Genomic DNA, 24,049 nt, shown 5'->3' with positions numbered 1-24,049 from the left:
TATTACATTAATAAAGTGGTGTCATATAACATAGGTAGCTGCTTATTCATCTTCATCATAACCACAGAGCTTCATAACAGACTTTGAAACACAATGCATTACTGAGTACCTCACAGATGTATTTTAATAACAAACATTACAAAACATTAAAAAAAAAGCTCATCGTGCAGCATTCAAAGTGTGGCAAGTAAACATTGCATGCAATGTGTATTTCACAGCCAAGTCCACTCGACGATAACTGCCAAGGATGCGTCCTCCCGATTAGTGACCTGGGATCGGATCACATAACCTGAGCACCCAAAGCTAATTTAAGGCTTCCGTTCTGCACCACTTATGGGCTTAGTAACAGCATTTGTGAATATTTCTAAAGCCAGTACAGAACACAATACATGACTGACAGCAGGGGGGTATTGCGTGTTTCTGACCTGCCATTTAATTAAATTAGGAAGAAGAGTTGGAAAAGGAAAACAGACGGTCTCGGTCAGCTCCTGAGGTGACGTAACAGAATATCTAGTTCCGACCACGTTCTTTGCTTATTTAAACGAAGACTGTCAGTTGTAACCGAGAAACTTCCAGCAGGTCTTTTCATATCAAACTTTATTCTATTCTAGAATCTTTGAGCAAGATATATGTAGCCCATTAAAATGAATAATAAAGTTTTATGGCTATGTTAGTCATTCACGTCTCATCCCATATCTTCTTCTTAGTGCTGCTAGTGCACGACACACGTTATATACTGGTTCTGTCTTCACAGTGAATGGAGAAGGCCTGGCTTCAGTGCGCCTTTCACAACTGTGACGTCACGAGGCACGAATCAGTTCACGTGAACTGGGGACAGTGAGTGACCCTATTACAGGAAATGTTCAGTTCCAATCCCTTTTACATACGTGGTTACCACGCCAGCAAGAGATGATTCAGAAAAACTGCACTTGTGCATTGGAAATAAAATCCTCTCTCCTTAAGGGACAGTTCATAATAAGAAATTAACACGAATGGTTGGATCATTACATTACCACGTAAAATATTACCGAATATCTCATGCTCCCAATAATCTTCAGACACCTGAGTGTCCTCTGCTTGTAAACCTCCCCCCACCCGCCTCTGGACAGACCCAATACTACCCTAAATACTGCCCTAGGTAGGCTCTAGCCACCGTGAAATATTCAAGAGAAGTGAAGTATCCTTCGTCAACTATTGCCACACGAACAACAGAAAACACACCACCATTCAGCGCATAGAAACTTTGTTATGCTGAAAAATAATTGGAACTAACAAACCCACATTAATAGAAACCTGAACTCTGGGCCGGGGACATTTGTACTGAATAAATAGAGAAAGCGCTTAGATCGATTTAGTGCAAAAACAAGCGCCATGTTAACATGCATCAAAGTGGGCTGCACATGCAACAATTAGGAAAGGATTGAAAAGCTTGCCCACACGAGACGCATGAAGGGCATTTGCACATGCATGCATTCCATGTTAAGGGGTGTGCCAGGGGCTTTTGCAGGTGCTAAACACAGAGGTGTGAAGGGACCTGCTCCTGTCACATCACTCATTCCCTGCAGCAGTACTGGCCAAGGATTGGACCCAGTAAAGGCCTGTATATGTCCAACCTGCTCCGAGGGATGACTTAGATGGGATGAAAGCCCACTGGCATCAGCAGCCAAAGTCACCATGCTCACGTGGCTCGCGCGGCTACACACAGCATATAACAGAGAAGTTTACACACCTTGTTGTGCTAACAGTCACTCTTCTACGCGTCGTTAGTCTTTGTTGTTACGTGTGTGGTCGACAGAGTGACAGTAACATACACAGTCTTCTCGAACAATCTCTGTCACTCACGCTAGTCAACTGTCTGCACGTGCTCTCGTCTCGTACAGAGAGGAGGTGTCTGGCCGGCCCGATTTGCCCAGCAGGCAGCAATGTCCAATCATGTAATGGCTTAACACTAAGCCATTACAGTGATTGGACATTGCCCCACGTTGGATGCTCCCACCCCACGGTGCAAGTCAAGACAAACTAGACTGCCAACCGCACTACATGCTGCAGAGCCAATCATGACGCTGCTCTCTTCAGAGGAGAGCTGCTCTCTGAAGAGAGCAGCGTCCGGATTGGATTGAGCACTAAAAAAATGCCGCTCATTTCAGAATCATTGGGGTCCGTGGAGGTGCGCAAATCCCGTACTCACCCATGCTTGCTTTTACAATCACATAGGGTTGCTAGTTGCAGAAAGGGCAGCCGGACAAACCCCACATGCGCAGTGCGCACTGTGCCAGGCCAGGCCCAGCCATAGTAGTAACATAGTAGTCCTAGTCAGACAGTGAGCGCAGGCCTGGTCACGTGATGTTATGACGTGACGCTACAGCGCGACGGAGCGCTTTATAATATAATTGATTGAAGGTGCGTGCAGTGTGATCGACAAGTTCAACTCTACAACTAACTCTTGTAAATTGCCCAAAAATCATTAGTGGGGCAACACCCCACTGCCCAAACGGTAAAACCGCCACTGGTTTCGTACAATACCCATTGAATTCCCTCTTGCTTGTTTTAAAAAATTAGAGAGGGCAACCTCCAGATTTCTGTGGGATACAAACGGCAACGCCGAGCTCACAAAAAGATGATTCTTCCTAGAGAGCGCGGCGGGTGGAGTATTCTCTATTTTCTATTCTATTATATTGGCGCGTCTCCACAACCCATTAGTCCACTCCTAATTGGGGAAAAAGCTCGAATTCCTCTTTGTAATGCTCCATCAATCTATGAGTTGGGTATGGCCGAAGAGATGAAAGGTTGTCTCTTGAAGGTAGTCGAACCTAGCTACTTCAAGAAGACCAAATTTAAGATTCTAAAAGCGGCATATGTAGTGTGGAAATTAGTTAGGCGACATCTGGGTATATAAAAATTAAATATATATGCACCTTTCACCGCATCTGATTTATTACCCTATATGTTTCAGGATCAAGTTGCTATTAGGTGGGGTACTAAAGGAATTTGCTGTTTAGGGGATTTTTCAAAAGAGAGCCATTTAGTTTCTTTTAACGACTTACAATCCAATTTTGCTCTATCTAAAAAGGATTTTTTTTAATATCTTCAAATCCGTAGTTTTTTACAGAATGTAGGACCATCATTAGAACACCAAATGAGTAAAATCCCTCTTATTGAACATATGGCAAAAAAGACATCAATTGGCCTATTCTATTCTTGTCTGATTCAGGAATTTCTGGATGATTTGGAAAACTGCCAATTAAAATGGGTAACTAAGCTTGGGATACCTGAAATCAATATTCTTGAATCTATTATGTTGGCCAATCGAGTTCTTATAACGGGGATGATGAGATCACAGTATTTTATGTCCATACACGATTTATATTATACCCCTAGGAAGATTTCTAAATGGAGCTTGACCATAGGGACAAAATGCAGGTGTGGTCAACCCGCCGCTGATGCGGTACATATGTTTTTTCAATGCCCCAAACTTTCTGAATTCTTTTCTCTTACTGAACATTTTTTGGGTGTAATTTTGGGGCGTACGATTAGTATAACCGGTGAGCTGGTATTGATTGGCTGTGGCTCGGGAACTGTGGGTCAGCCAAGACCAAAAGCTATGACATGTTTTCTTTTTATTTGTATAGCTGTGATACGAGCTTGTATTACAAGAGATTGGATTAATTCTAAGCCCCCCTCCTTTTTTAGCTGGCGTGAAAGACTATTGTCAATGTATAATCTGGAATTGGCCATTTATAAAACTAAAGCTATAAAGAGGAGGGTTATGGGAGCAACGATATGGGCACCTATTACGGAATGGATTTAGGAAATGGCAATGTCTTAGTTTCGATATATATTATTACTTACTATTTTTGATGAATTTATTTAATAAAACTGCGATATTTTGAAACATTTGATTAGTATTTGCTGTTTTTTCCTTGCATAAAATAAAAAATAAAAAAAAATGCCAGCAGCAATCACAAATCCGATGGGTCCTCTACCTCTCAAAGACCACCAAGGCAGGACATCAGTAAGTTCAGAGTTGCTACAACGTGCAAATGGAGCCACATGTTTAACCTCATTGAAGGGGTGGAAAATAAGAATTTAGCTTCCAGTTTCCCTGAAGATGTTGTTCTCAAGTAAGTAAAAAACAAGCATTTGCAATGCAATAGGTCTCGCATTTGCGAGACTTTGAGCTATTGGTATTGTAAATGACAATGCCTTTAATTTGTGTTGGTTTTTAAAACATAAATAAAAGGCATTGTCATTTACAATGCCAATAGCTTCAACTCTTGCAAAAGCTAGACCTATTGCATTGCAAATGCTTGTTTAGATTGTGTGCGGTTTCATGCGTCTGGTGCTTTGTCTTAAAACAGCAATAGTTTCCCCCTGCCTAAAATAGGAAAGTGGCAATGTAGTGCCTGAATGTCTGGCTGGGCTCTATAGGGGCTCGCCAGACCCCATAGGACACGCTTAAAGTCCTTCGGTGGGAGTCCCAACTAGTGACCTGCTTGGCCACAAACTAGTGAAGCATCTGGGGTTGGGTGAGCCACAAATTAACAGGGATACCTGAGGCAGACGTCCGCTCCGCACCAAGCCAAGCCCCGACGATATTTGGCATGCAAATCACACCAAAAAAAATACAGTGAAATGTCTTTAAAGTAAAAAAGAAAATTCTTTAACATGCAGAAGCTTTTCAGATTTACTATATTGAAAACACAGTGGTAAAAGGTTAAAAGAGGCTCAAATGACTTGGTATGGATTGATACATGAATAATGTACAACTATGGGTTACTGACGGTATAAGTTGTTGAATGGGGAGAGTAGTGGCAATAAAATTAGGTTTAAGGGTGGATGTGAGAGGTTGAAAGGTTTAAAACTGGTATTGATGGATTTTCTTATTGTTTTAGAATGCTCAATTTTCTCTGGCCAACAGGGGAGCTCTTTTTCCATTAGACATCTATTAGGTCCCAAACTAAAGAAAACATTTGCGAAATAATAAAATAAAAATATAAAGGAGCTCTGTTTAATCATTCTGAAAAAACAGGATACAGTCCGTTTAATTGTTGGTCGTGTTCTAATTATTCACATTGACAAATAGCTTTTAAACTCAGTTGGTGCACCATTCTTGAATCAGAGGACAAAGAGGTTTTTTAGTATGAAAAAATATGTCTAGGGAAGAAAATATGAATATATTTAATGGATCAGCACACAGGCTGTATATTTAAACTCAACCCATTTGCAAAATGATGTGTCAAACACATTATTTTCCTTCAAGTGTTGATGGTATGGAAGATGTGTTTTCTTAAAACAGTGTGCGAAAATATACGAGGGTTCTTGTGATCAATGCAGCCCACTTCACATTTCGGTTCAGATTGTATCATTGTGTCGGTGCCTGCACAAGAAATCAAAAGAAAGACTTTGTGAGAGTTTAATGCTTGCTCATTTGATGGACCCAAGACCGAAGAGAGGGCTTGCACTTGTATCCATCCTTGCTTGTAGTGATTTTATTAGCATATTTTTATCAAAAGACTGCTGGGAACAGAAAAGAGCTGACCACAGAATATTTCCACTCATTCTGCTAGGTGGGGACTCTCTGTATCTGGTGTCCTTAAATGTAAGTTAATACAGCTTTATCCTTGATTTCTTTCTTGAAAATACGCTCTGTATAGGACTATGAGCATCTTTGCTATTCCACTCCCCAACCGCGGCAGGCCTCGGTCTGAGATCTGGAGGGCCGGACCGAGAAGGAATGCGAGGGGAGGCACGCTCAGGCTGGGGTTTGTCAGAGATAGCTGCACAGCTCATGCAAGGTTTTTTCAAGACTGTACATTTTAAGCTGACACGGCCAAAGCTGTTCCCCATCTCCTCCTCTGACGTCGGCAGACTACTTACTAATAGAATGTGCCACTGTAGAATGCACTGCATTTCCTTACTTCTAGAGGGCTGGAGAATTTTAACAGCACATCCTTCATTTTGGGATAACTTATAGGAATTTAAAAATAATACAATTTAGCACCAGAGAGTTGGAATTGGAGCATTACAGTACAAGAGACTCGGTGCCGATGAGCAGTCATGCAGTTTCCCCAGGGCACAAGCAGGCATCCACTTCTGTCAGGACAGCTGATCGCATCAAAAAGACAGAAGTGGATGCCTGCTTGTGCCCTGGGGGAGCTGACAGCAAAAAAAAAAAGTCACAAGGCAGCAGGAAGAGGCACGGCAGCAGGGGGAGGAGGGGGTCTGCACTTGCGGGAGCGATAATCGCTGCCATTGGCGGCGCGCACTCCCACAAGTAGTTCGCCTCACGTGCACGCGTTGCCATTGATGGCAATGGAACGCGTGCACGTTTTTGGCTGAAAAGCCAAAGAGATCAGAAAAGGTCTTTTTGCCAATGCAGGCATGCGCAATACGTAGGCGAGACCTAAAAAAATCTTGGGTTGAAGTTTAGATATTTGGATGCATTTGTTCTTAATCAGATTGTTGAGCTTCAGGCGCCCTCCAGTGGAAATTTTCGGTAAATCTCTTCTGCTCCCCCATGCAGCAAAACCCACGTAACGTTTGCCTGACTTTCACTAATCGTCTCCAGAATGCCTTCGGTTGTCCGCACGTTTAGGGTTATGTTATGACTGTGATACGTGATTTTAATATGAACTATATATTTGTAATATGTGTTAAAATTGCATAGTAGTGTTTATATGATTGGTAATGCCTGAACAATAATGTGCATTACTGGAAAGTATCCTTAGTTAACTTCCCACCTCGCTTTACCTTGAAAAAAACCTGTTTTGGAAGTACTTGGTGGTGATTAAATCAACTATGATGCAGCATTTTGCAGTTTTTTCAAATCGGTTTTTTGTCAGACAAGCCTACATTTTATATCTATTGTGAACTGCTTTAGCTGTGTGCGCGAGCCCATATCACCACCAAATACATGCACAGAGGAGCTTTGGGTTAGTCTCCTTCAGTCATTGAGTCTTCCTCCAATCAACTATGGATTGAAGTGGGGACATTTCACGTTTTGAATCGGGTCAGAGAGGGGTATTTTAGTCTGAACGTTTACTAGTGGGTCTTACGTGCACACCCACCTTCATATAGAGCTCCATTTGCGGTGCATGGGCAGTGAAGCAAAGCATCCATCCAATCAATGTAATGGAGGTGCATTTGTGCTCCTGCTGACCTAAAGATGATTTTGCGCCCAAATATGCTTTCTTAAATTTGATTTGTGCCCCTAAAACCGTAACCACAGTCCGCCTGGGGACAAGGTGATTTTGCACTTTCATCTGCTTTTGTACTTAAATATGATGGCACACTGCTGTTCCTTTTCTAATAACAGAGATTTTTGCTTCTTAAAACTTTTCAAGCCTTTTGTGTTGCATAAGGGTGATTTTATAGGTCAATGTGCTGTCAGCGAAATGTGTCCTATTAATGCCGTCTTTTCTCCCTAACGTGATCGCTTACTATCCAATTAAGTGATTTTTCACCTGATTATATTGACATACTAGTGCTTACTTTGCACCAAGGAAGATTTTGCACCCGTGTGTGTGCATTTAATGGTGATTTTCCGTTTTTTTCTCATAAAAGCGTTTTCCATCTAGTTAGTGTCTCTTCTCTGCAACTTTGAACCTGTGGTGATTCCACACCCACATAACTTTGAGATGTTTTTTCACCTAAATGTGTATTTGCACCAAAGTGTTTTCACATCAATTATTATGTACCACGTGTGAGTTTGTATATAAATGTGTGTTTTTCTCCTAAATCAGATGCCCCAGCACTGCTTACTTTGCACCAACAGTAATTTTCCTCCTAAATGTGATCTATTTTGCCTACAAAATCTGATGCTGCAGGAAGGGTAACTTTTCACACATTAGTATCCTGTCAACCAAATAAGTCATAGGGAAGCTTTCCTTCTACATCCAATGTTACCTGCAACAATCACATTTTCTTTTTGTACAACATGACTTTGCAGTGGGATACCATGTGTCTGATGACTTTCCATCAAGGAAGATTTTGCACCTAAATGTGATGTTGAAACTTAATGTATTTTTTTTTTTTGCAAAAGTTATTTGTGCTCACTCACACGCTCACCAATGTTGTTCCATGGATGATTTTAGCACTGTGATTTATACACCGAAATGGGATTTATTTTTTGTTGCTTTACCAAAGTAGGATTTTGATCTTAAATTACCACATAATTGCTTACTTTGCAACCCAAAAGATTTTTGCATCCAGGTGATTTGTTCTCCTAAACTTTTCCAAACTTCTATTGGTGTCACAGCAAGGGTGACTTTGCCCCTCAGTGTTATGGCGACCAAATATGGGGTTATACTAGTCCATTCCTTTTGCCCCCAATGTGATGCCATACTACCAAATTATTTTTGCCTTTCATGATATCACACAGCTGCCTATTGAGGTTGTCACATTTTGAATCTGCTCCTCAAGGGAATTTGCCACATATTTTACATGTGACCTTTTCTATGTCCACCAAACGTGAAACAAAGAGCATCATATCAAATCATGCTTCCGGACACAAGTGACAGGACCTCAGATATGGCTTATCCAAAGCTACCCTCAAATAGTTAAAAGAAAGAGCCAAGCAGCTGAGGCTACAGATCTTTATCATAGGTTTCATTAAAACGGACTTGCCCTGCTGCATGTATGCACTATGCTTTTTGTTCTTACTCTCAAAGTACGCAACCCGTATGGAAAAAAAAACTTTCTTCAGGTTACTATTACCGGAAATGCTAGCCACCCTCACCCATGCCAAAATGGAAACCGAACTGTACAAATCTGGCGACCTCAAATACGTTGGCAGCAAGCATTGGCAAAGCCAACTGGACTCTCTAATTCTCTAACAAATGCAAGCCTGGGTATGCACACAGAATGTTGTACTGTGTCTTTCACCTATGTGTTTTTCTGGGCCTCATATTTTTGTGCCTTGTTTGTTTCCTCCCTAACTGTGCATTGCTGGAGGTTTTATTTTCTGATTTTGCTTATGCCACACAGCACCACAAGCCTGGAGATTAAAAATAGTGCATAGACATGAGGTACAAAAAACTGCAAGTTTCACAGAGACAGCACAAATAGTCTGCACATGTGTGCACTCCTGTGTTTATATGTCCGCACATTCATGCCATGCTTTTTTTGCTTTGCCATACTACAGTGGGACTGTTTGGGCGCGCAGGAACCTGGACCAGCTCAATTTACTCATTACCATTGTTGCTGAACCAGGAAATATAAAATGTTATTCTTTAGTTGCCAAGAAGGGATTCTGAAGGATTTCCATTGTGTTGCTACTTGAACGAATTGTCTATCACCTCCATAAAGATGCATGGAAAGTCACAAATGGCACCACCCATATTGACACATTCATAGAAAACAGTGTTTAATCAATAGTAAGACACATGTAGTTTTTGTCATACAAATACTCTGAATGCTCTGTTAAAAGAACCATATTCTGTTTTTTACAGATATCAATGAATGCCAGTTTGGCGCAGAGGCGTGTGATGAAAATGCAGAATGCCACAATGAGATCGGCACATACACTTGCCTGTGTAGGGATGGCTATGACGACCCTTCCGCTGACCCATTGGGATCAGCATGTGTGCGCAGCCAACCATCAGGTACATGTCAATACTTTTCATCTCTCCGCATGAAACCTGCACCGATCTCTGTAGTTCATTAGTTCATAGCGTATTCATTTTCATTCCCAGTTCGTTAATGTAAACCTCACTCTGCACCTCAACCTTGTAGCCCACCGACTACTCAGCTTCTGTACCTCAGTTTCTCCAATCCTCTTGTACGGGTGTCCTTTATACCTCCTACACATTGGTAGGTTAGTTCCATAGTTTCTATCTAATGTCAGTGACATTTAGATATGTGGTCATGCCACTTTCCGGAGGATGTCTCATCGCAAGTATTGCCATGATTGCGGAGTGCGTATCACTTTCTGAATCCGTAAGGTTGCAGGGACCCCTAACCCTCATCTTGAAACTGCAATGGTATTTATGGTAAGTCTGCGTTGTTCACAAGTAGGCATTTTTGTGGGAAACCATGCAGCGGTTGGCCAACAGCCCCCAATGGGCAATGTGCATTGCGTAAGAATTGGTTATGAGGCTAACAAACATGACTGCTCAACATTTGCAGAGAATTGGTGAAGTTCAAACTCTGCAAAGTGTATGGGGCAAGCGCCCATAGAATGCTCAGATTAATGCCCTTTCCTACACTCAGCCTGACTATTTCGGCGTAGAAGATGAAAACCAAAGTGGGTTTTCTCCTACCTGGCAGAACTTAGACTATGTAACAAACAGTTAAAGGATGGGTGGCCACTCTCAAAACCAAGGATGTAATAAAACAATGTAGCGGAACAGGAGCAAAAGTGAAACTGGAATCCGCGCGATACGCTTCAGCCCTTTGCCACATATAGCAATGAAAGTGTATGTTTGAGTGGCCCATTAAATTGTGATTACTGTACAAAGACTCATTGGCACAGAAATTGCAATTATAAGTGGTGCTGTGCTTATCGCACCTGGTATTTAAAGCGTACAATTGAGGCCACACCTGTCGTTAAGTTTCAGCAGGTCAAACCTAATAATATTTAAAGAGTAAAAAATACCCAGAAAATTCAGAGTCCGCATCAGAACCGTTTTCAGAAGGCCATGGGGCAAGCAGGAGTTATTGGGGCCAGCTTTTACTCTTTCTGTACTGTGGCCTGATCTACTGTGGATTCTGAGTACCTGGTCAAGTATTACTCCAGCACTTGAGTGGTAGCGCATGTGAAGCAGTCGGGGAGAAGTAGGCACAAGGTACACGAGGACTCACAACTCAAAATACCCACAGTGACCCCAATAATATGACTGTCCAGTCCAATACTTAATTTTTGGCAAGAAAAGCAGTGTTACCCACGCAAAGTATAATAAAGAACACTAAACAAACCATAAAAGTCTCTCAGGGCTAGCACCCTGGCATTGGCAATGTCCACCCAGTGGGTCATCTCCCGTCCACCCATGTTTATAAATATCTCCCTGATGGTTCTCGGGAGCTCAACCCACTGGTGCTGCTTGCACTAGTGATGCGCAACAAAGTTTGGCTTTGGCCCTGAAAGCTCAGCTCGCACTGCTGCTTCTCTGCTAGCTTTTCCACGTCTCAGAAGAGCCTGCTTGACCAGCCCCGTTCTTACTCAAACGCCACCTGATGAAGTGACCTGGAGACAGGGCACATCTTCCTGTGCTCCAGCAATCAGCGATGATTTCTAGGTGCATCAGGTGGCTTCTCCTTTATGGTTACCGCCAGAAAGGTGATCTAGCGGCAACGGTGCTGCAGGGCCGCATCGGTCTCTATTGCTAATCCCTCTCCAGTCCTGTGGACCCCTCCAACATGGGTCCTTGTAACCGACTCCTAACACAATGGGATCATGGGCGATGTCGCCAGTGAGATAAGTTTTGCCAGGTGACAGCCTGCATCTTGATAGCACTCTGGAATGGGGTTACTGACTTTCACTAGAAGGTGAACAGCTCTCTTGCAACACCAGTCCTCATTGGACGGGTGCCTCACACTCTGCTTAAGGGGATCCATTCACCAGGATCCCCACTGGGCCTTGTTCGCTCCTCTTCCTCACAAGACGCAGTGGTCTGGCATCTACCTGGGAGAGGAAGGGGAGGCTGGTGTGCGGAAAAATAGAATAAAAGATGACTTACCAACGTTTATGGCTCCGGTGCTCTTCTTTGGCAAACAGCCACAGGAACTGGATGCAGCAACTCCCTCCAATCAGGGCTGCTCTCACAGCATGAGAGCAGCACCCTGATTGGAGGGAGAAGACTCACTAAGCACCCCACAGCGCTGTGGAAGTCTGCGGTTGCTCTAACCCATCCATCTTAAAACAGCTGGGTTAGAACTGTTTAAAGGGCAAATGTAATGTTATTTATGTTATGTTATGTTATTTATTTTCTTATATAGCGCGCGGCTACTCAAAAAGAGTGTCCCGGCGCTTTACTAAATAGACCTACAACCGAGTAACATAACACAATAATAAAAGCAGGATGTGTAGCTGGATGTTGCAAGACGGCCGGCCAAAAAGACATGCGCACTGTAAACAGTGCTCAGCCCACCCTCCTCCCTGCTGAGTAACATGCTGCTGTCACTCAGCTGTGGCCAGCCCCCTTTCTGACGCTCTGTACAGGATGAGGGGATTACCATTTTATTTTTCATCTCTGCGCCTTTGGGGGAATTTAAGTGGGGCAACGCTCCTCCGCTCCAATGGAGATGCCCCTGGGTCTTGGTAGGCAGAATGCTGATGCTCCAGGCACAGAGCAAGCAGTGTTGACTTCCTGGACGACTGGCCCACACTCAGCTGGGAGACTGGTAGACCTTGGTGCCCAGTCCTGGTTTCAGTAGTTTAAAGTCTTGGCGATCTTTCCCCTGATGAACAGTGCTGTTGAAAAACTCGTAGTCCCAATCCAGGCACCGATGTGGTTTCATGTCTTGTCCTTTGCAATTCGGATTGATGGTGTTGAATCCTTTGAATTGCCCTGTCCATTGTCAAAGGGACAGCTTGTCACAGCCGGGGTGTCTCCATTTCTGATTGACCCACAACACAGGCCAAGGGAGTAAACTAGGATCACTCTTGTGGCTGTCAGTCTTCACTGAAATATACCCCATAAAGGTTTAAAGGCACAAGCCGTTCCCCCTTCCTACAGTGCCAACCTTATCAGGCCCACCATCTCCACGACAATGAGCCCAGGTTCCCTGACTAGTAACCTCCTTGAATTGGATACCTTTGATGTGCACAGAGAATGTTTTGCTTACCTTCACCAATGTGTTCCCACCCAAAGCCCCATGTATGTCAGCAGTCCGCTTCTCCTGTTTGAGGGTTACCATTCTAATCTCCACTAGCCTTTCCAGGATCTGACCTTCCGAAATGGAGCCCACAAACAATGTTATGCGCCATACACGGGCTCACATATATCCCAGCACGCACATGCAAGTCTCATGTACTATTGGACGCTACACACAATCACCATGTAGGCCAAGCCTGAGTTACGTACACAGCACACCACCACCAGGCTCTTGACACTTAACTCCAGGTAAGTGCAGAAGCACTCTTTCACTAAGAAGGGAGCACTTGATGTGCCCTTCCCAGCATAACAAAATCGCATTACCATTAGGCAGGCCTAGGTCTTGGTGCACATGCATGATAGTGTTCAACCAAGACCAAAAATCAGTACTGGGGATTCAGATATTCATGCAGCTGTGCCACACAGAGCAGAGGTGCATGTCCATCCCATGTAGTGAACATTACTGTCCTAACAGGGAGGTTTGGCCTTCTGTAAGTTGATCAATTGAGTAAGAGTAACCCTAGTTATTTACATTGCTCAAACTATAAAAATGAAACTCTAGTATCCCAAATTGATAATAGGCAGAATAACAGCATTCTGTTCATTCTATTGCAGAATATCACTATATCAGCACTGTTAGACCTGGCATCATTGGCATGGGTTTCCCCTGTATTTTTGCCTTTTACCTGCAGTGTTTTTGCTGTTCAGTGCCAAAGTTCAAGTGCACCCTTTGTAAATTGTTGTTATGAATTGGTGATTCAATGATTTGCATATTTGATTTACTAGTCAGTGCCTAGTACAGTGAACTGTGTGTGCCCAGGGCCTGTAAATCAAATGCTGCAGTACTGATTGTGCCACCCACATCATCAGCCTGTAAATGTAACTCAGGTCTGCCATTGCAGAGCCTGTGTGCAGTCTGGTACTGCTATGTCGACTTGGCAGTTGCACCCACTTGCCAGGCCCTACCCTTCCCTTTTCTGACATGTTAGTCACCCCTAAGGTAGGCCCAAGGTACCCCTGTGGGCAGGGTGCAATGTATGTAAAAGGTAGGACATGCCCTGATGTGTGTGGCATATTCCGATTGTGAATTAATGCCAATTTTGTTTTTCACTTTTGCAAGGCTACCTGTTCCCATAAAATAGAATGGGGAGTTTGCTTATAACAACTTATAAACCTAAATACCCCTGGGAACAAGGTAGGAAAATAATTTAGTATGCCATAACTCACTCAGAATGTTAAAATGCATCTTTTAGTGAGGATGATTTTTACATTTTTAGAAAGTAGGTAATTTCTTGCTTTGCCTTCCTGTGTGCTTCTGCCAGGAAGTGTATTGACTGTCTGGCTTTACTGTTACAGGGGCTGAGGAGGAGCAATGGCTCCAGAGAGTCTGGATGAGTCATGGCTTGGCTGAATAGGTCTGGGCTGCATTTAGAGTAGGGGGAGGAGATTTCCTTTCACCGGAATGGGCCTGGTCTGCCTTCCACAATGCTATCTCCACCTCCTGCCAGGAAGTGGCACCAGTGAGGACAGAACTTGTTTTGGCTGGGCACAGAGGACAAAGGTTTTTACTGTATAAAAAGAGGGGCCCAGATCAAAGCCTCTTAGAGCACTTCTGGAAAATCAAGAGGAACATTTGCCAAGGAAAAGAGTTGGAGAAACTGAGGAGGAATATACTGCCCCTGTTCTGCTTGCTGTCTGGGGTTGACCTGCAGTGGCTACTTTCTGCCAAGGAAAGGGAAAAGGACTTTGCTTTTGCTGTGTCCCCTGCTTGAGGAAGATCTCCAGGGGCTTGAAACTGAGCTTGCCTCCTGTTTTGAAGTCTAAGGGACAAAGACTTCACCACCAGCTCCCCTCATGTCCTTGCTGTTCGTGCTGACTTGCTACGTGGACTCTGCTGTTTTGGACTTCTGGAGGCTGCTTTCCGCTGGGAGCTTGAAAAGGGATGCAACTTCGAGAAGCCCAAAGCATCCGCACCTGTTTTCGACGCATCGCCGAAGAAATAGTCGCAGCGCCTGCCCATGGCTTGAGAAATTACCGCATGCCACATCGAGTGCACCAGCCTCCGAAGTCCAAGAGCACCAAGCTGATTCCAACACAAGGCCTGCTGTGCGGCTCCAAGAATCCACGCATCGTCCCAGATCATCGTATCGAGGCACTAAGTCTGTCGCATCATTGGGGGACACAGTAAGAAACAGACGCATCACCTCCCCACAACCGGCACATCACCACCTCTGTGCAGCAGTAAAGAACCGAAGCTTCATCTCCCCCGGAGCAAGGCATCGACGTATCAACTTCCATGAGTGTAAGGAACCAACGCATTACCTTCCCTGCGGCCCTTTTTGCTTTGTGCATGATACATCCAAGGTACTTTGTGTGAAACGTGTTGCATCTGAAATTTGCTTTGAACTGAACTATTTCTACCATCTGACAAGTCACATTTTTATTACTGTATTGTGGATTTGTCGTTTGGTCTTGTTTTGATTTAGATAAAGATAACTTATTGTTCTAAACTGGTGTGGTGTCCATTTGTAGTGTTTTCACTCTTACTATATGTGTTCACAACTGCTTTACACACCGCCTCTGAGATCAGCCTGTCTGCTCATGCCAAGCTACCAAGGGGGTGAGCAGGGGTTATTTAAGAAGTGTATCCCCCTTCCTCTGACTATGAAGAAGTGTCCCTACTTGGACAAAGGTGCCTAGCTCTGCCAACTAGACACCCATTTCTAACAAGCACTAATCTTGAGTATAGCTTTAAATTGATTTGGGTTTAAATTATGTATGTACAATTCAATGCATATTAAATACATTAATGTTGTATAATGGCATGTGTACAGTGTCATGCAGGTTTTTGGTTGGTGAGTAAGAGGATACTCAGTTTTTTATTATCATTTAATCAGAGGTGGGTTTATTCTTCCATCTGTGAGGGAAGAGTTTTTGTGCAATGGATGAGGGCTCAAGAGTCCTTCAGTCATGTTGCGCAAACATTTAGCTATGCTTTTGCATGGTGTGAAGTGGGGGGTAAGAGGTAGTAGCATTTTTCGGATACCTAACCTGTTTGCATGAGTGGATAATCAGTTTATTGTGGGGATTGAAAGGGTGTACCAGTGCAGAGCACCTATGCAGAAGACTTTGGTGAGTGTTCCTTGATGTTAGAGGAGTGTTCTAAATGTGATGTGGTGAACTTGTGGCTGCACTGTAGCTTGGGTTCAGTTGTGAAACATTTGAGACATTTGGTCTTAGAGCTATGTATATCTCTGTATGCATTAGACGGTTGGATGGATACATAGAGTTGAGTATCACCCACCTCTAACAGTAAACAATGTATCCATTTGGGAACAGGCGGGTCTTCACACCTTCCAAAAATCCCAGGTGACCCGAAGGCCGCAATTTCAGGCTGACCGTGATGGAACATGGACAGGATACAGGGACCAGATTAGTCCCGCTGAAAACAATGTCCTAAAGACTAGAGCAAAGAGTTCCATTCATGGTGGAGGAGGCCTTCAGGAGCATGGTAAGCATCATGGATGGTAGTCGCTGTAGTGCTAAGAGCAGTCTCGGTGTCATGGATGGTCATCGCTGTATGGCAAAGATCATGTCCAGCATTGCGTGCAGTCTGAAATTTGTGCTTGTAGGCACCACATACTGTTGATGTAGTGTGAAGTTCAGATCTTGAATTGCTGGTTCCTGTAGCGTGAAGAGTCTGGTTCACTGGCGCTTCATGTTTGCGAGCGACAAGATCTTGGCACAAACTGGCCCTGTCATGAAGAGTTCAAAACTTCAGTATTTCTAAGGTGAGGAGCTCAATTGATGCCACACCAAGGGTCAGGACCTGGGGGGCACCTCTTAGAGATTAGGAACTCACTCCATTAGAGGCCAGCAGGGTATCACACCAGGATGCTCCGTCCTGCCAACACCCAGAATCTCAATTTAGTGGCTATCTGGGAGAAATATACAAAAGCCAACTACACATTGTCATGTGACCAAGGACACAGGCCGCAAGCAATAAATGGAGAGGACAAGAAAAGGTCAAATTTCGAAAGGTGGGATTTTCAGAATTGCAACTTAAATTCTGACTTCACCATTAACAAGGGGTTTCAATTACAATTAATCAGACACCAAGTCTGACATTTCTACCTGCTCCCCATTGTAAGTTATCACTTAATAAATGTTATAAGGCAACCGAATGTTGCCCTATGGGAGAAGTAGGCCTCACAGTAGTGAAAAACATTTGTTTAAGCTTTTCACTGCCAGGTCATGCAAAACCTAAAAATACATGTCCAACTTGCATTCTTCCCTATGGACTGTTTAGTGCCTACCCTAGGGTTGAGTTATTTGTATTATAAAGGGAATTTTAGACTTGGGAAAGGGTTTATTCTGCCAAGTCAAATAGGCAATTTAAAGTGGTCTACAGAAGGAATGGCAGTTAAGAGACATATTTTAATGGGCTAGGAAGTGGAAAACACAATAAGTGTTGCAGGCCCATCAGTAGCATTTATTTACCAGCCCTTAAGATGTGGTGTACCCCCTTACTAGGGACTTATAAGTTCAATATTCCAGTAAGCTGAAAGCCAATGTTAACATGTTTTAGGGAGTAAGCACATGTATTTTAGCACTGGTTAGTAGGGGGTAAAGTGCATAGAGTGCTAAAAGCCAACAAAACGGGTTCAGAAAACAGGAAGGGTGAAGGCAAAATGTTTGAGGGTGACTGCAGAGATGGCCGAGTCCAACCCCACCCCGTCCCTCCTAAAAAAAGGGTAGATTAATCAATACCTTCCCTGCTCAGGTGATAGAACCTGGACACAGGCCCTCTACTGTAGAGGACCTTGCCTGTTCTATGCAACTCTGAATGCAAGTGGATCCCTCTGTTCATACTCCTTAGCCACTGAAATGATCCATGGGGAACCCTTCTCCTCACCTGTGGATCCCATCTGTGAAGCCCCTAACCTTAACTTGCTCACAGAGGCATCCCAGTAGCCAGATAGGTCCACCAGGGCCACAAAGTGGTGTGGTCCATTCAATCCTTTGAATCCGACTTCTGTACACACAAAAGGAAAACTCTGCACGTAAGAACAATCAACAGAGGTCACTGACAGCTGTCTGTGTCAAGAGCCAGGCCCCAGGCCATCCAGGGTTCTCTGACATCCAAGGTTCCTCAAAGTAGAGGGAAACAGCCATGGGTATTCGACACCCTTCTTCCACTCTTTCCCACCAGTCATGGAGTAGTGCAAAGTGAAGAGGAGTACAAGGTAGTAGCATTTTGGTTTACCTAATGTGTTGGTATGAGTGGATAATCAGTTTGTTTTGATTGTAATGGTGTAGGAGTGCAGTGTAGGGTCTAAGCATGGGTCAGAGTTGATACTTTCCTCCTCCTGATCATCCATATGGGCCTCTGTGCCCTCTATTTGGGAGTGGTACTCCTCCCCAGGCACCTTGATCTTCCAGGGTGTTCTGGAAGGCCGCCCCTCCCATCTTTTCCTCTACTGGTGGCAACTCAATCCCCACAATGCAATCACTGGGCATCTGGGGACTAACTATGACCCTCCTGGCTCACCTCCTGCCCCATTACAGGGATACCAGAGCCATTGGGTGGAAAAAGCCTGCCCTTAGGCCTGAGTTTTCTTACATACCAGTCTGTTCTAATCTGGGAGGAAAACCGCTTTTCCACTACCATGGTCTGGCTGGCACCGGTATCCCTCAGAGCAGTGGTTGTGATCCTATTCACTGTGACCCAGTGGGAGTGATGACTTCCACCATCGGAGTCATCAGCTCACTCTCTGAGTCTACCTCCCAACTAAGGGGGACTTGGACATGTTCTAACATCTGCCTATGTGGACTACTTATCTAAAAGCCCGGACTGGCCACCCCTTAGACCACCCACTGGTAGAGTTCCTACCAGTGGGTGGTTTCTTATTACAGAGTCCCCCTTCTTGTATCCTAACTCGGAAAAATCAAAGCACCAGGGCTGGAAATGCGACCCTCTGGGCCACTGTCCACCAGAACTTCCTCACCGTTTCCCAGAAGGAGCATAGGAACACTTTCCCCCACATCATTTTGGGACTTGCCTTTGTTTCCTTGACCTCCCCCTTGCTCTGTAGGTGGAATCTGAACCACCCTTCCTGCTTACACTCCTAGGTGCCGCCTTAGACACCCTGCTACTAATCCAGAGATCTAAATCCTTAGCAAGCTCCCTGGGATAAGTGAGTTTACTGTCAGCCAGGTGTTTATGTAGCTCTGGCAAACAATAGCTTACCATGTGCTCTCTTGCAAACAAATTGTACAGTCCCCTGTGATCATTCAGATCATTGACCTCCACTCAAACATCCAGTGTAGTCCACAAAATCCTCCCAGGGCTGTTGGGCCAACTTCTGACTGTCCCTATACTTCTGCCTACACTTCTCCAGGATAAGCCCATACTTTCGGAGTATCCTTCATAGTTAGGTACCTCATCCTGTTCCTCTTTCCTAGAGGCTGCAGATCATCTCTCCCCTCACTCTGTATGTGCCTCAAGAGACTGCCCAAACACTCTTCAGGGACCCTATACAATTCCACGGCAGCCTCATAGGCTTCGAATCACTATCTGTCATACCCCACAACAAAGTTAGCCTTCCGATCATTGGGAATGTGGACCCTCTTGTCTCCAGAGGGCACTGTTACGGGGATACCATTGTTGCTAGACTCTACTTGTTTGGCCCTGTTGTCCAGCTCTTTGACGTGGCTCATGGGCCATTCTCCTTTCCTCCTGGTCCTACTTCTTTTCTCTAAGGACCCCGAAAGTCTCCCCCAGGGACAATTTCCTTCCCTCAAGCACCCTCTTTGCAGCAGCCTCCTCCTTGGCTGCTTCACTCTTAGCATCAACCTCCTCCTCGGCCACCGCAAATTTTTATTTGGCCAGCTGCAGCTGGAGTTCTCTCTCAGCCCTTCTATCATACAGCTCCTCAGTGAACAGACCATTGAAAGGCACAATGCTCCCTTCCCTGGCAGGAGGCTTCTCTCCAGGCAGCTGTTGCTCGGGTCTGTGCCCTAGTCCTCTACTTGCTCCTTCATAGTCGCCACCTCCTCGGCTGTGTCTGGCTACTGGTGGGCCTCCTCATTGGCCCTGAAGTCCTTCTGAAGTTCGTCCCTTTAGGGACCCCTTTTTGCAGGTAGCCCCCTCTCCTTGCAGAATCTCCTGAGCTCAGTGATAATGTAGCTTTCGCGGTTGCTGAGCTCAAACTCCATACTTGCTGTTAAGGTCATGGGCACAGACTAACACAGAAAAAGAGGTTGAATCTGGTAATACATTAATTATTGTATTGAACTGCACAAATACCAGTACTGAGTTCCACAAGTGAGCACCAATGTGAGACATTGGGTAGCTAGTTGAGGGAGATGTAAGTATATCTCAAGCAACAGCCATAATCCTGGTCAGGTGTGAACCACAATAAGTCATTAAATTGACCTGTGCTTAATCCTCTGGTAGCTTCACACAAGCAGTAAGGCTCAATTTAGAGGCAATGTGTAAAGTATTTATGGAGCCTACAAACAGTAATAAAGTGAAAACTCAATACAAAAGTAAATGTTAATTAATTTGACGCCAAAATGACAAACATCCAATCAGTAGAATCAGAGATACTCAATTTCATACATCAAAGGCTTAAATAGCACCTAAACGCACAATGGACTACTCACTGCTATCTGGTCGTGCAAGACCAGGAGAAGGTCATAAGTTCAGGATGACTGTGATGGAGCATGGAACAGATGCAGGGACCAGGTTAGTTCTGCTGAAAAAGTTACCTTCTAAAGTCACTAAGAGTTCTATTTGCAGTGGAAGAGACCGCAAGGGTCAGAGAGAGCAGTGCTGATGATTGGCGCTGTAGCATGAAGAGCAGACGGGCACTGTGGACTGTCATGGCTGTAGCACAAAGATCCTGACAGGTGTCAAGGTCAGTTGCTGGAAGTTAATGTTGAAAGTCACCGCCGGCTATCGGTGCTGCAGCACGAAGTGCAGATCTCATGTTGTCGGTCTTCACTGGTGGTCACTGTAGCATGAAGGGTCTGGTTCACTGCTTTGGCAGTCAGCACAGATGGCAAGATCTTGGCTCAAACAGCCCTGTTTGTGGTCCCCAACAGCATCAAATTTCAAGATGTCGTCTTTTCTTCAAGGAGGGGCACAACCGATTATACACCAAGGGTCCAGGACTAGCGAGGCACCTTTTGGGGATCAGCAACTAGCTCCAGCAGGGCTCAGAAAAGTCAAATTGCAGGTCCAATGCAGCAGGTCAGCTGAGAAGTTTCACGGAGACCTCTGGAGCTTTTGGTGGCACTGTGTCAGAACAGAAGGTCACCCAGCTGATCCTTGGAGTCACTTCAGCCAAGAGAAAAGGGTGCAGGTCCAGTCTACCTTCTCCAACCGCAGGGCAGGCTTCAGGCATATCTGAATTGCAGGTAGAGCTACTTGGCAGTTGTAGGCACAATTTCCTCCTGAAACTGCTTTATCTCAAAGTCCTCCTTCAACAATAAAGTCGAAGTGAGGGGACCCATGTTGGGCTGGCTTTGCAATAAACCCACATTGTATTGCCAAACCCCCCTCTTCATTTGAACTTTTGAGATCGCACAGGCCTCCTCAGGAGTGTTCCAGTCACTCAAGCCCAATATTTGTGAGGGTTAGCTTCACATGCCTAAACCATGGAAGATCCCGGGCACCTGGCAAACGTGGTACCTCTGCTAAACCCAGCTGGTAGGAACTCAACTCGGTTGTTGCCCAAATCCTCCTCCGAAACAAAATAGGCCAAAGACTGGCACGGTCTGAAAGCATTTTTAGCCCCACGTTCAACCTTGAGGGGGAGCAGCAGGGTACTAATAGGGAAGCCAGTAAGTTGTAGCAAAAAGTGATTTTTAACTGCAACTAAAGACACCTCCCTGAGTCCCCAGAGCTCCAACACCATCCAGGGCTGATCCTACTGCCTGATAATTATAGACTCAGAGTGCCAGAGAAATACACGAAATTGTGAGGCCTTATTCATCAGTGTTCTGTTAAAGTAACACCCAAATAATCAAGAGTATGGGCCCGCTACAAAGGGGACCCTCTCAGCAAGGGATCTGAGTGAGTAGAATGGCAAGACTTAAAAAACAAATATTTGGGTTTTGCATTAATACCTAGGCCCCTTAACTTCTGGGATTTTGAGAGGAACAGCATATCAGGAAGCATCAGGGCCTGCACCCTGATGTTTGCTAGGCATGGTGCATTAGACTCTCAATAGTCTACAGACGCTACCAGGTCATTAAAAAATAGCGAAAATAAGTGGGTGCGGGATGCACATCTGCCTGACCCCTCTGTTTACTGGGAATGGATTGATTTCTCCCATTTGCCCACATCTGGGTTGTGCAAAGTTATTATCATTGAGTCTCATGATCATAATCTGTAGATACTACAGAACCCGTATATTGGGCAGGATTTGCCACAACTTGGAGCAAGAAATAAGGTTGAACGCTGACCTCGGATCAACAAACACACATAAAGGTGCCGGTCCACTAGATGAACAATCTTCCAATACAACAACTGGAGTCGGAGCACCTGATCTATTGTGCTGGTGCGTTCTCTAAAGCCAGCTTGTAAAGGGGTCAATATATCTGAGACAGTCATCCAGTCTTGCACTCTCCTACGGATGACCCTCACGAAGAATTTTTGGGTGCTATCAATTAAACTTATTGGCCTATAATTTATTGATCGCTTGCCTGATTTTTTTGGGGGATAAAATGAATATCTTCCAGTTGACTACTTGACGGGGCAGATACACCTGCCATGAATTCTAGCCCAGTGGAGCTACTGGTGCAAATATCACTAGGAGCCTGCTCAAGGCGTTCACTCTGCTCCACTGACCCAATCTGACATTATAATAGGATTTTCAGAGGGAAAAAAATCCTTTAGTGGTGCCAGAGGAGACAATATTCCAAACGTGCAGGAGTCGCCTCTGTTTTCCACTACTAACAGGCTCTCCAATTCCCTGAATTCCCACTCTTTGCTTCCTGTATGTTTTTTTGTAACCCCCTCTAGTTGCTTGAATCAGCGGTCTGTTATGCGATTTAATAGCACTGGTTAGTGTCAACTTTATAAAAGTGCTACAGCAACAAATGATGGATGGAATGCTGAGTAAATCAAACAAACTAACAGCAGAAGGTTTGGGCCCTTAATTAGTAAGGCTGGGCCCCATACTCCTAAACACCACCAGAAGGCCAATACTGATATCTCTCTAGTTCATTACTTATGGAAGTGGCACATGGGACAACTCAATGTGACACAGAAATTCATTTAATTTTCTCTTTATTTTTTTCTTTTTAAATTTTACTGATTCTTTTATCAATTACTGTATCAAAAAAGGTTTCAACAATTTACAAATATCAAATTTACAATCCACACCTGCAATTTTTCACATATTAAACGCAAAATTTAATTTTCAGACATCAAAATGTACATGACCAAAACACTACATATAACATAAAACAAGTAAGGACAAAAAAAACATTTCAATGTAACCATAAGACAAAAGACTTTAGCCCGTTTTGACAAATGGCTTTCTAAGCCGTACATTCAAACTCTCTTAGATTCTTTTAAAAAAAAATACATATATTTTTATTAACTTTTTCATTGTGCAGCCACAGAACAAGCATGTCATTATTACTCATCATATCCCTCCCTTCAACCCCCGTCCTCCCCCACCACCCATACACCCCCAACACAATCATCTGAAGTCCTCATTACCATCTTCTCTCCCACCCTAAACCATTGGTGGACAGTTCTGCAGTGCTTCACCTTCAACCCGTCCATTGCGACCAGGAACTAGCACCTTTCGCTAACTCTTAGATTCTTGAACAAAATTTCTATGCTTGAACATAACCAGGGGTAACTCTCTTTTAGTAGCACTTGCTTGGAAAATCCATGTTATACGTGTTTCAAACCCAACCAAAAATTCAAGGGGTTCTCATCAGGACCATTAGCTAGAAAGAACAAAAGTTGAGTTTGTATTACTAACTGTGCTCTACCATTTAAGGCACTCTTGCTACACTAGGTCCAGTGTCCATGCTCCTAATGTCTACATAGTTATCACAAAAGAACACTGTTCCAATAGGGGGTGCAAAAAGTCACCCACACATCAGGGCTCGAATAGTCACCCGTGCAGAAAAAGGAGGGGAAAGTGAAAAATATAAAAGAAAAATATGAAAGAAAAAAAAAATTATATCCCAGGTAAATGTGACTCACT

At 44.2% G+C, this 24,049-nt stretch overlaps 1 protein-coding gene across 2 annotated transcripts in view; it reads left to right on the top strand.

Annotated features, from left to right (window-relative positions):
- Window positions 1-24,049, top strand: part of LOC147709030 (uncharacterized) — a 200,615-nt gene that overhangs the window by 165,394 nt on the left and 11,172 nt on the right. For both annotated transcript variants that reach the window (XM_086927635.1, XM_086927637.1), the window contains one exon: window positions 9,450-9,602. In XM_086927635.1, coding sequence (XP_086783761.1) covers window positions 9,450-9,602 — 153 coding nt within the window. The remainder of the gene's footprint in view (window positions 1-9,449; window positions 9,603-24,049) is intronic.

The sequence above is a fragment of the Lissotriton vulgaris genome, chromosome 6 (genome assembly GCF_964263255.1).
Source record: "Lissotriton vulgaris chromosome 6, aLisVul1.2, whole genome shotgun sequence".
NCBI classification, from domain to species: domain Eukaryota; kingdom Metazoa; phylum Chordata; class Amphibia; order Caudata; family Salamandridae; genus Lissotriton; species Lissotriton vulgaris.
This window is presented reverse-complemented; position numbering and strand designations above follow the sequence as displayed.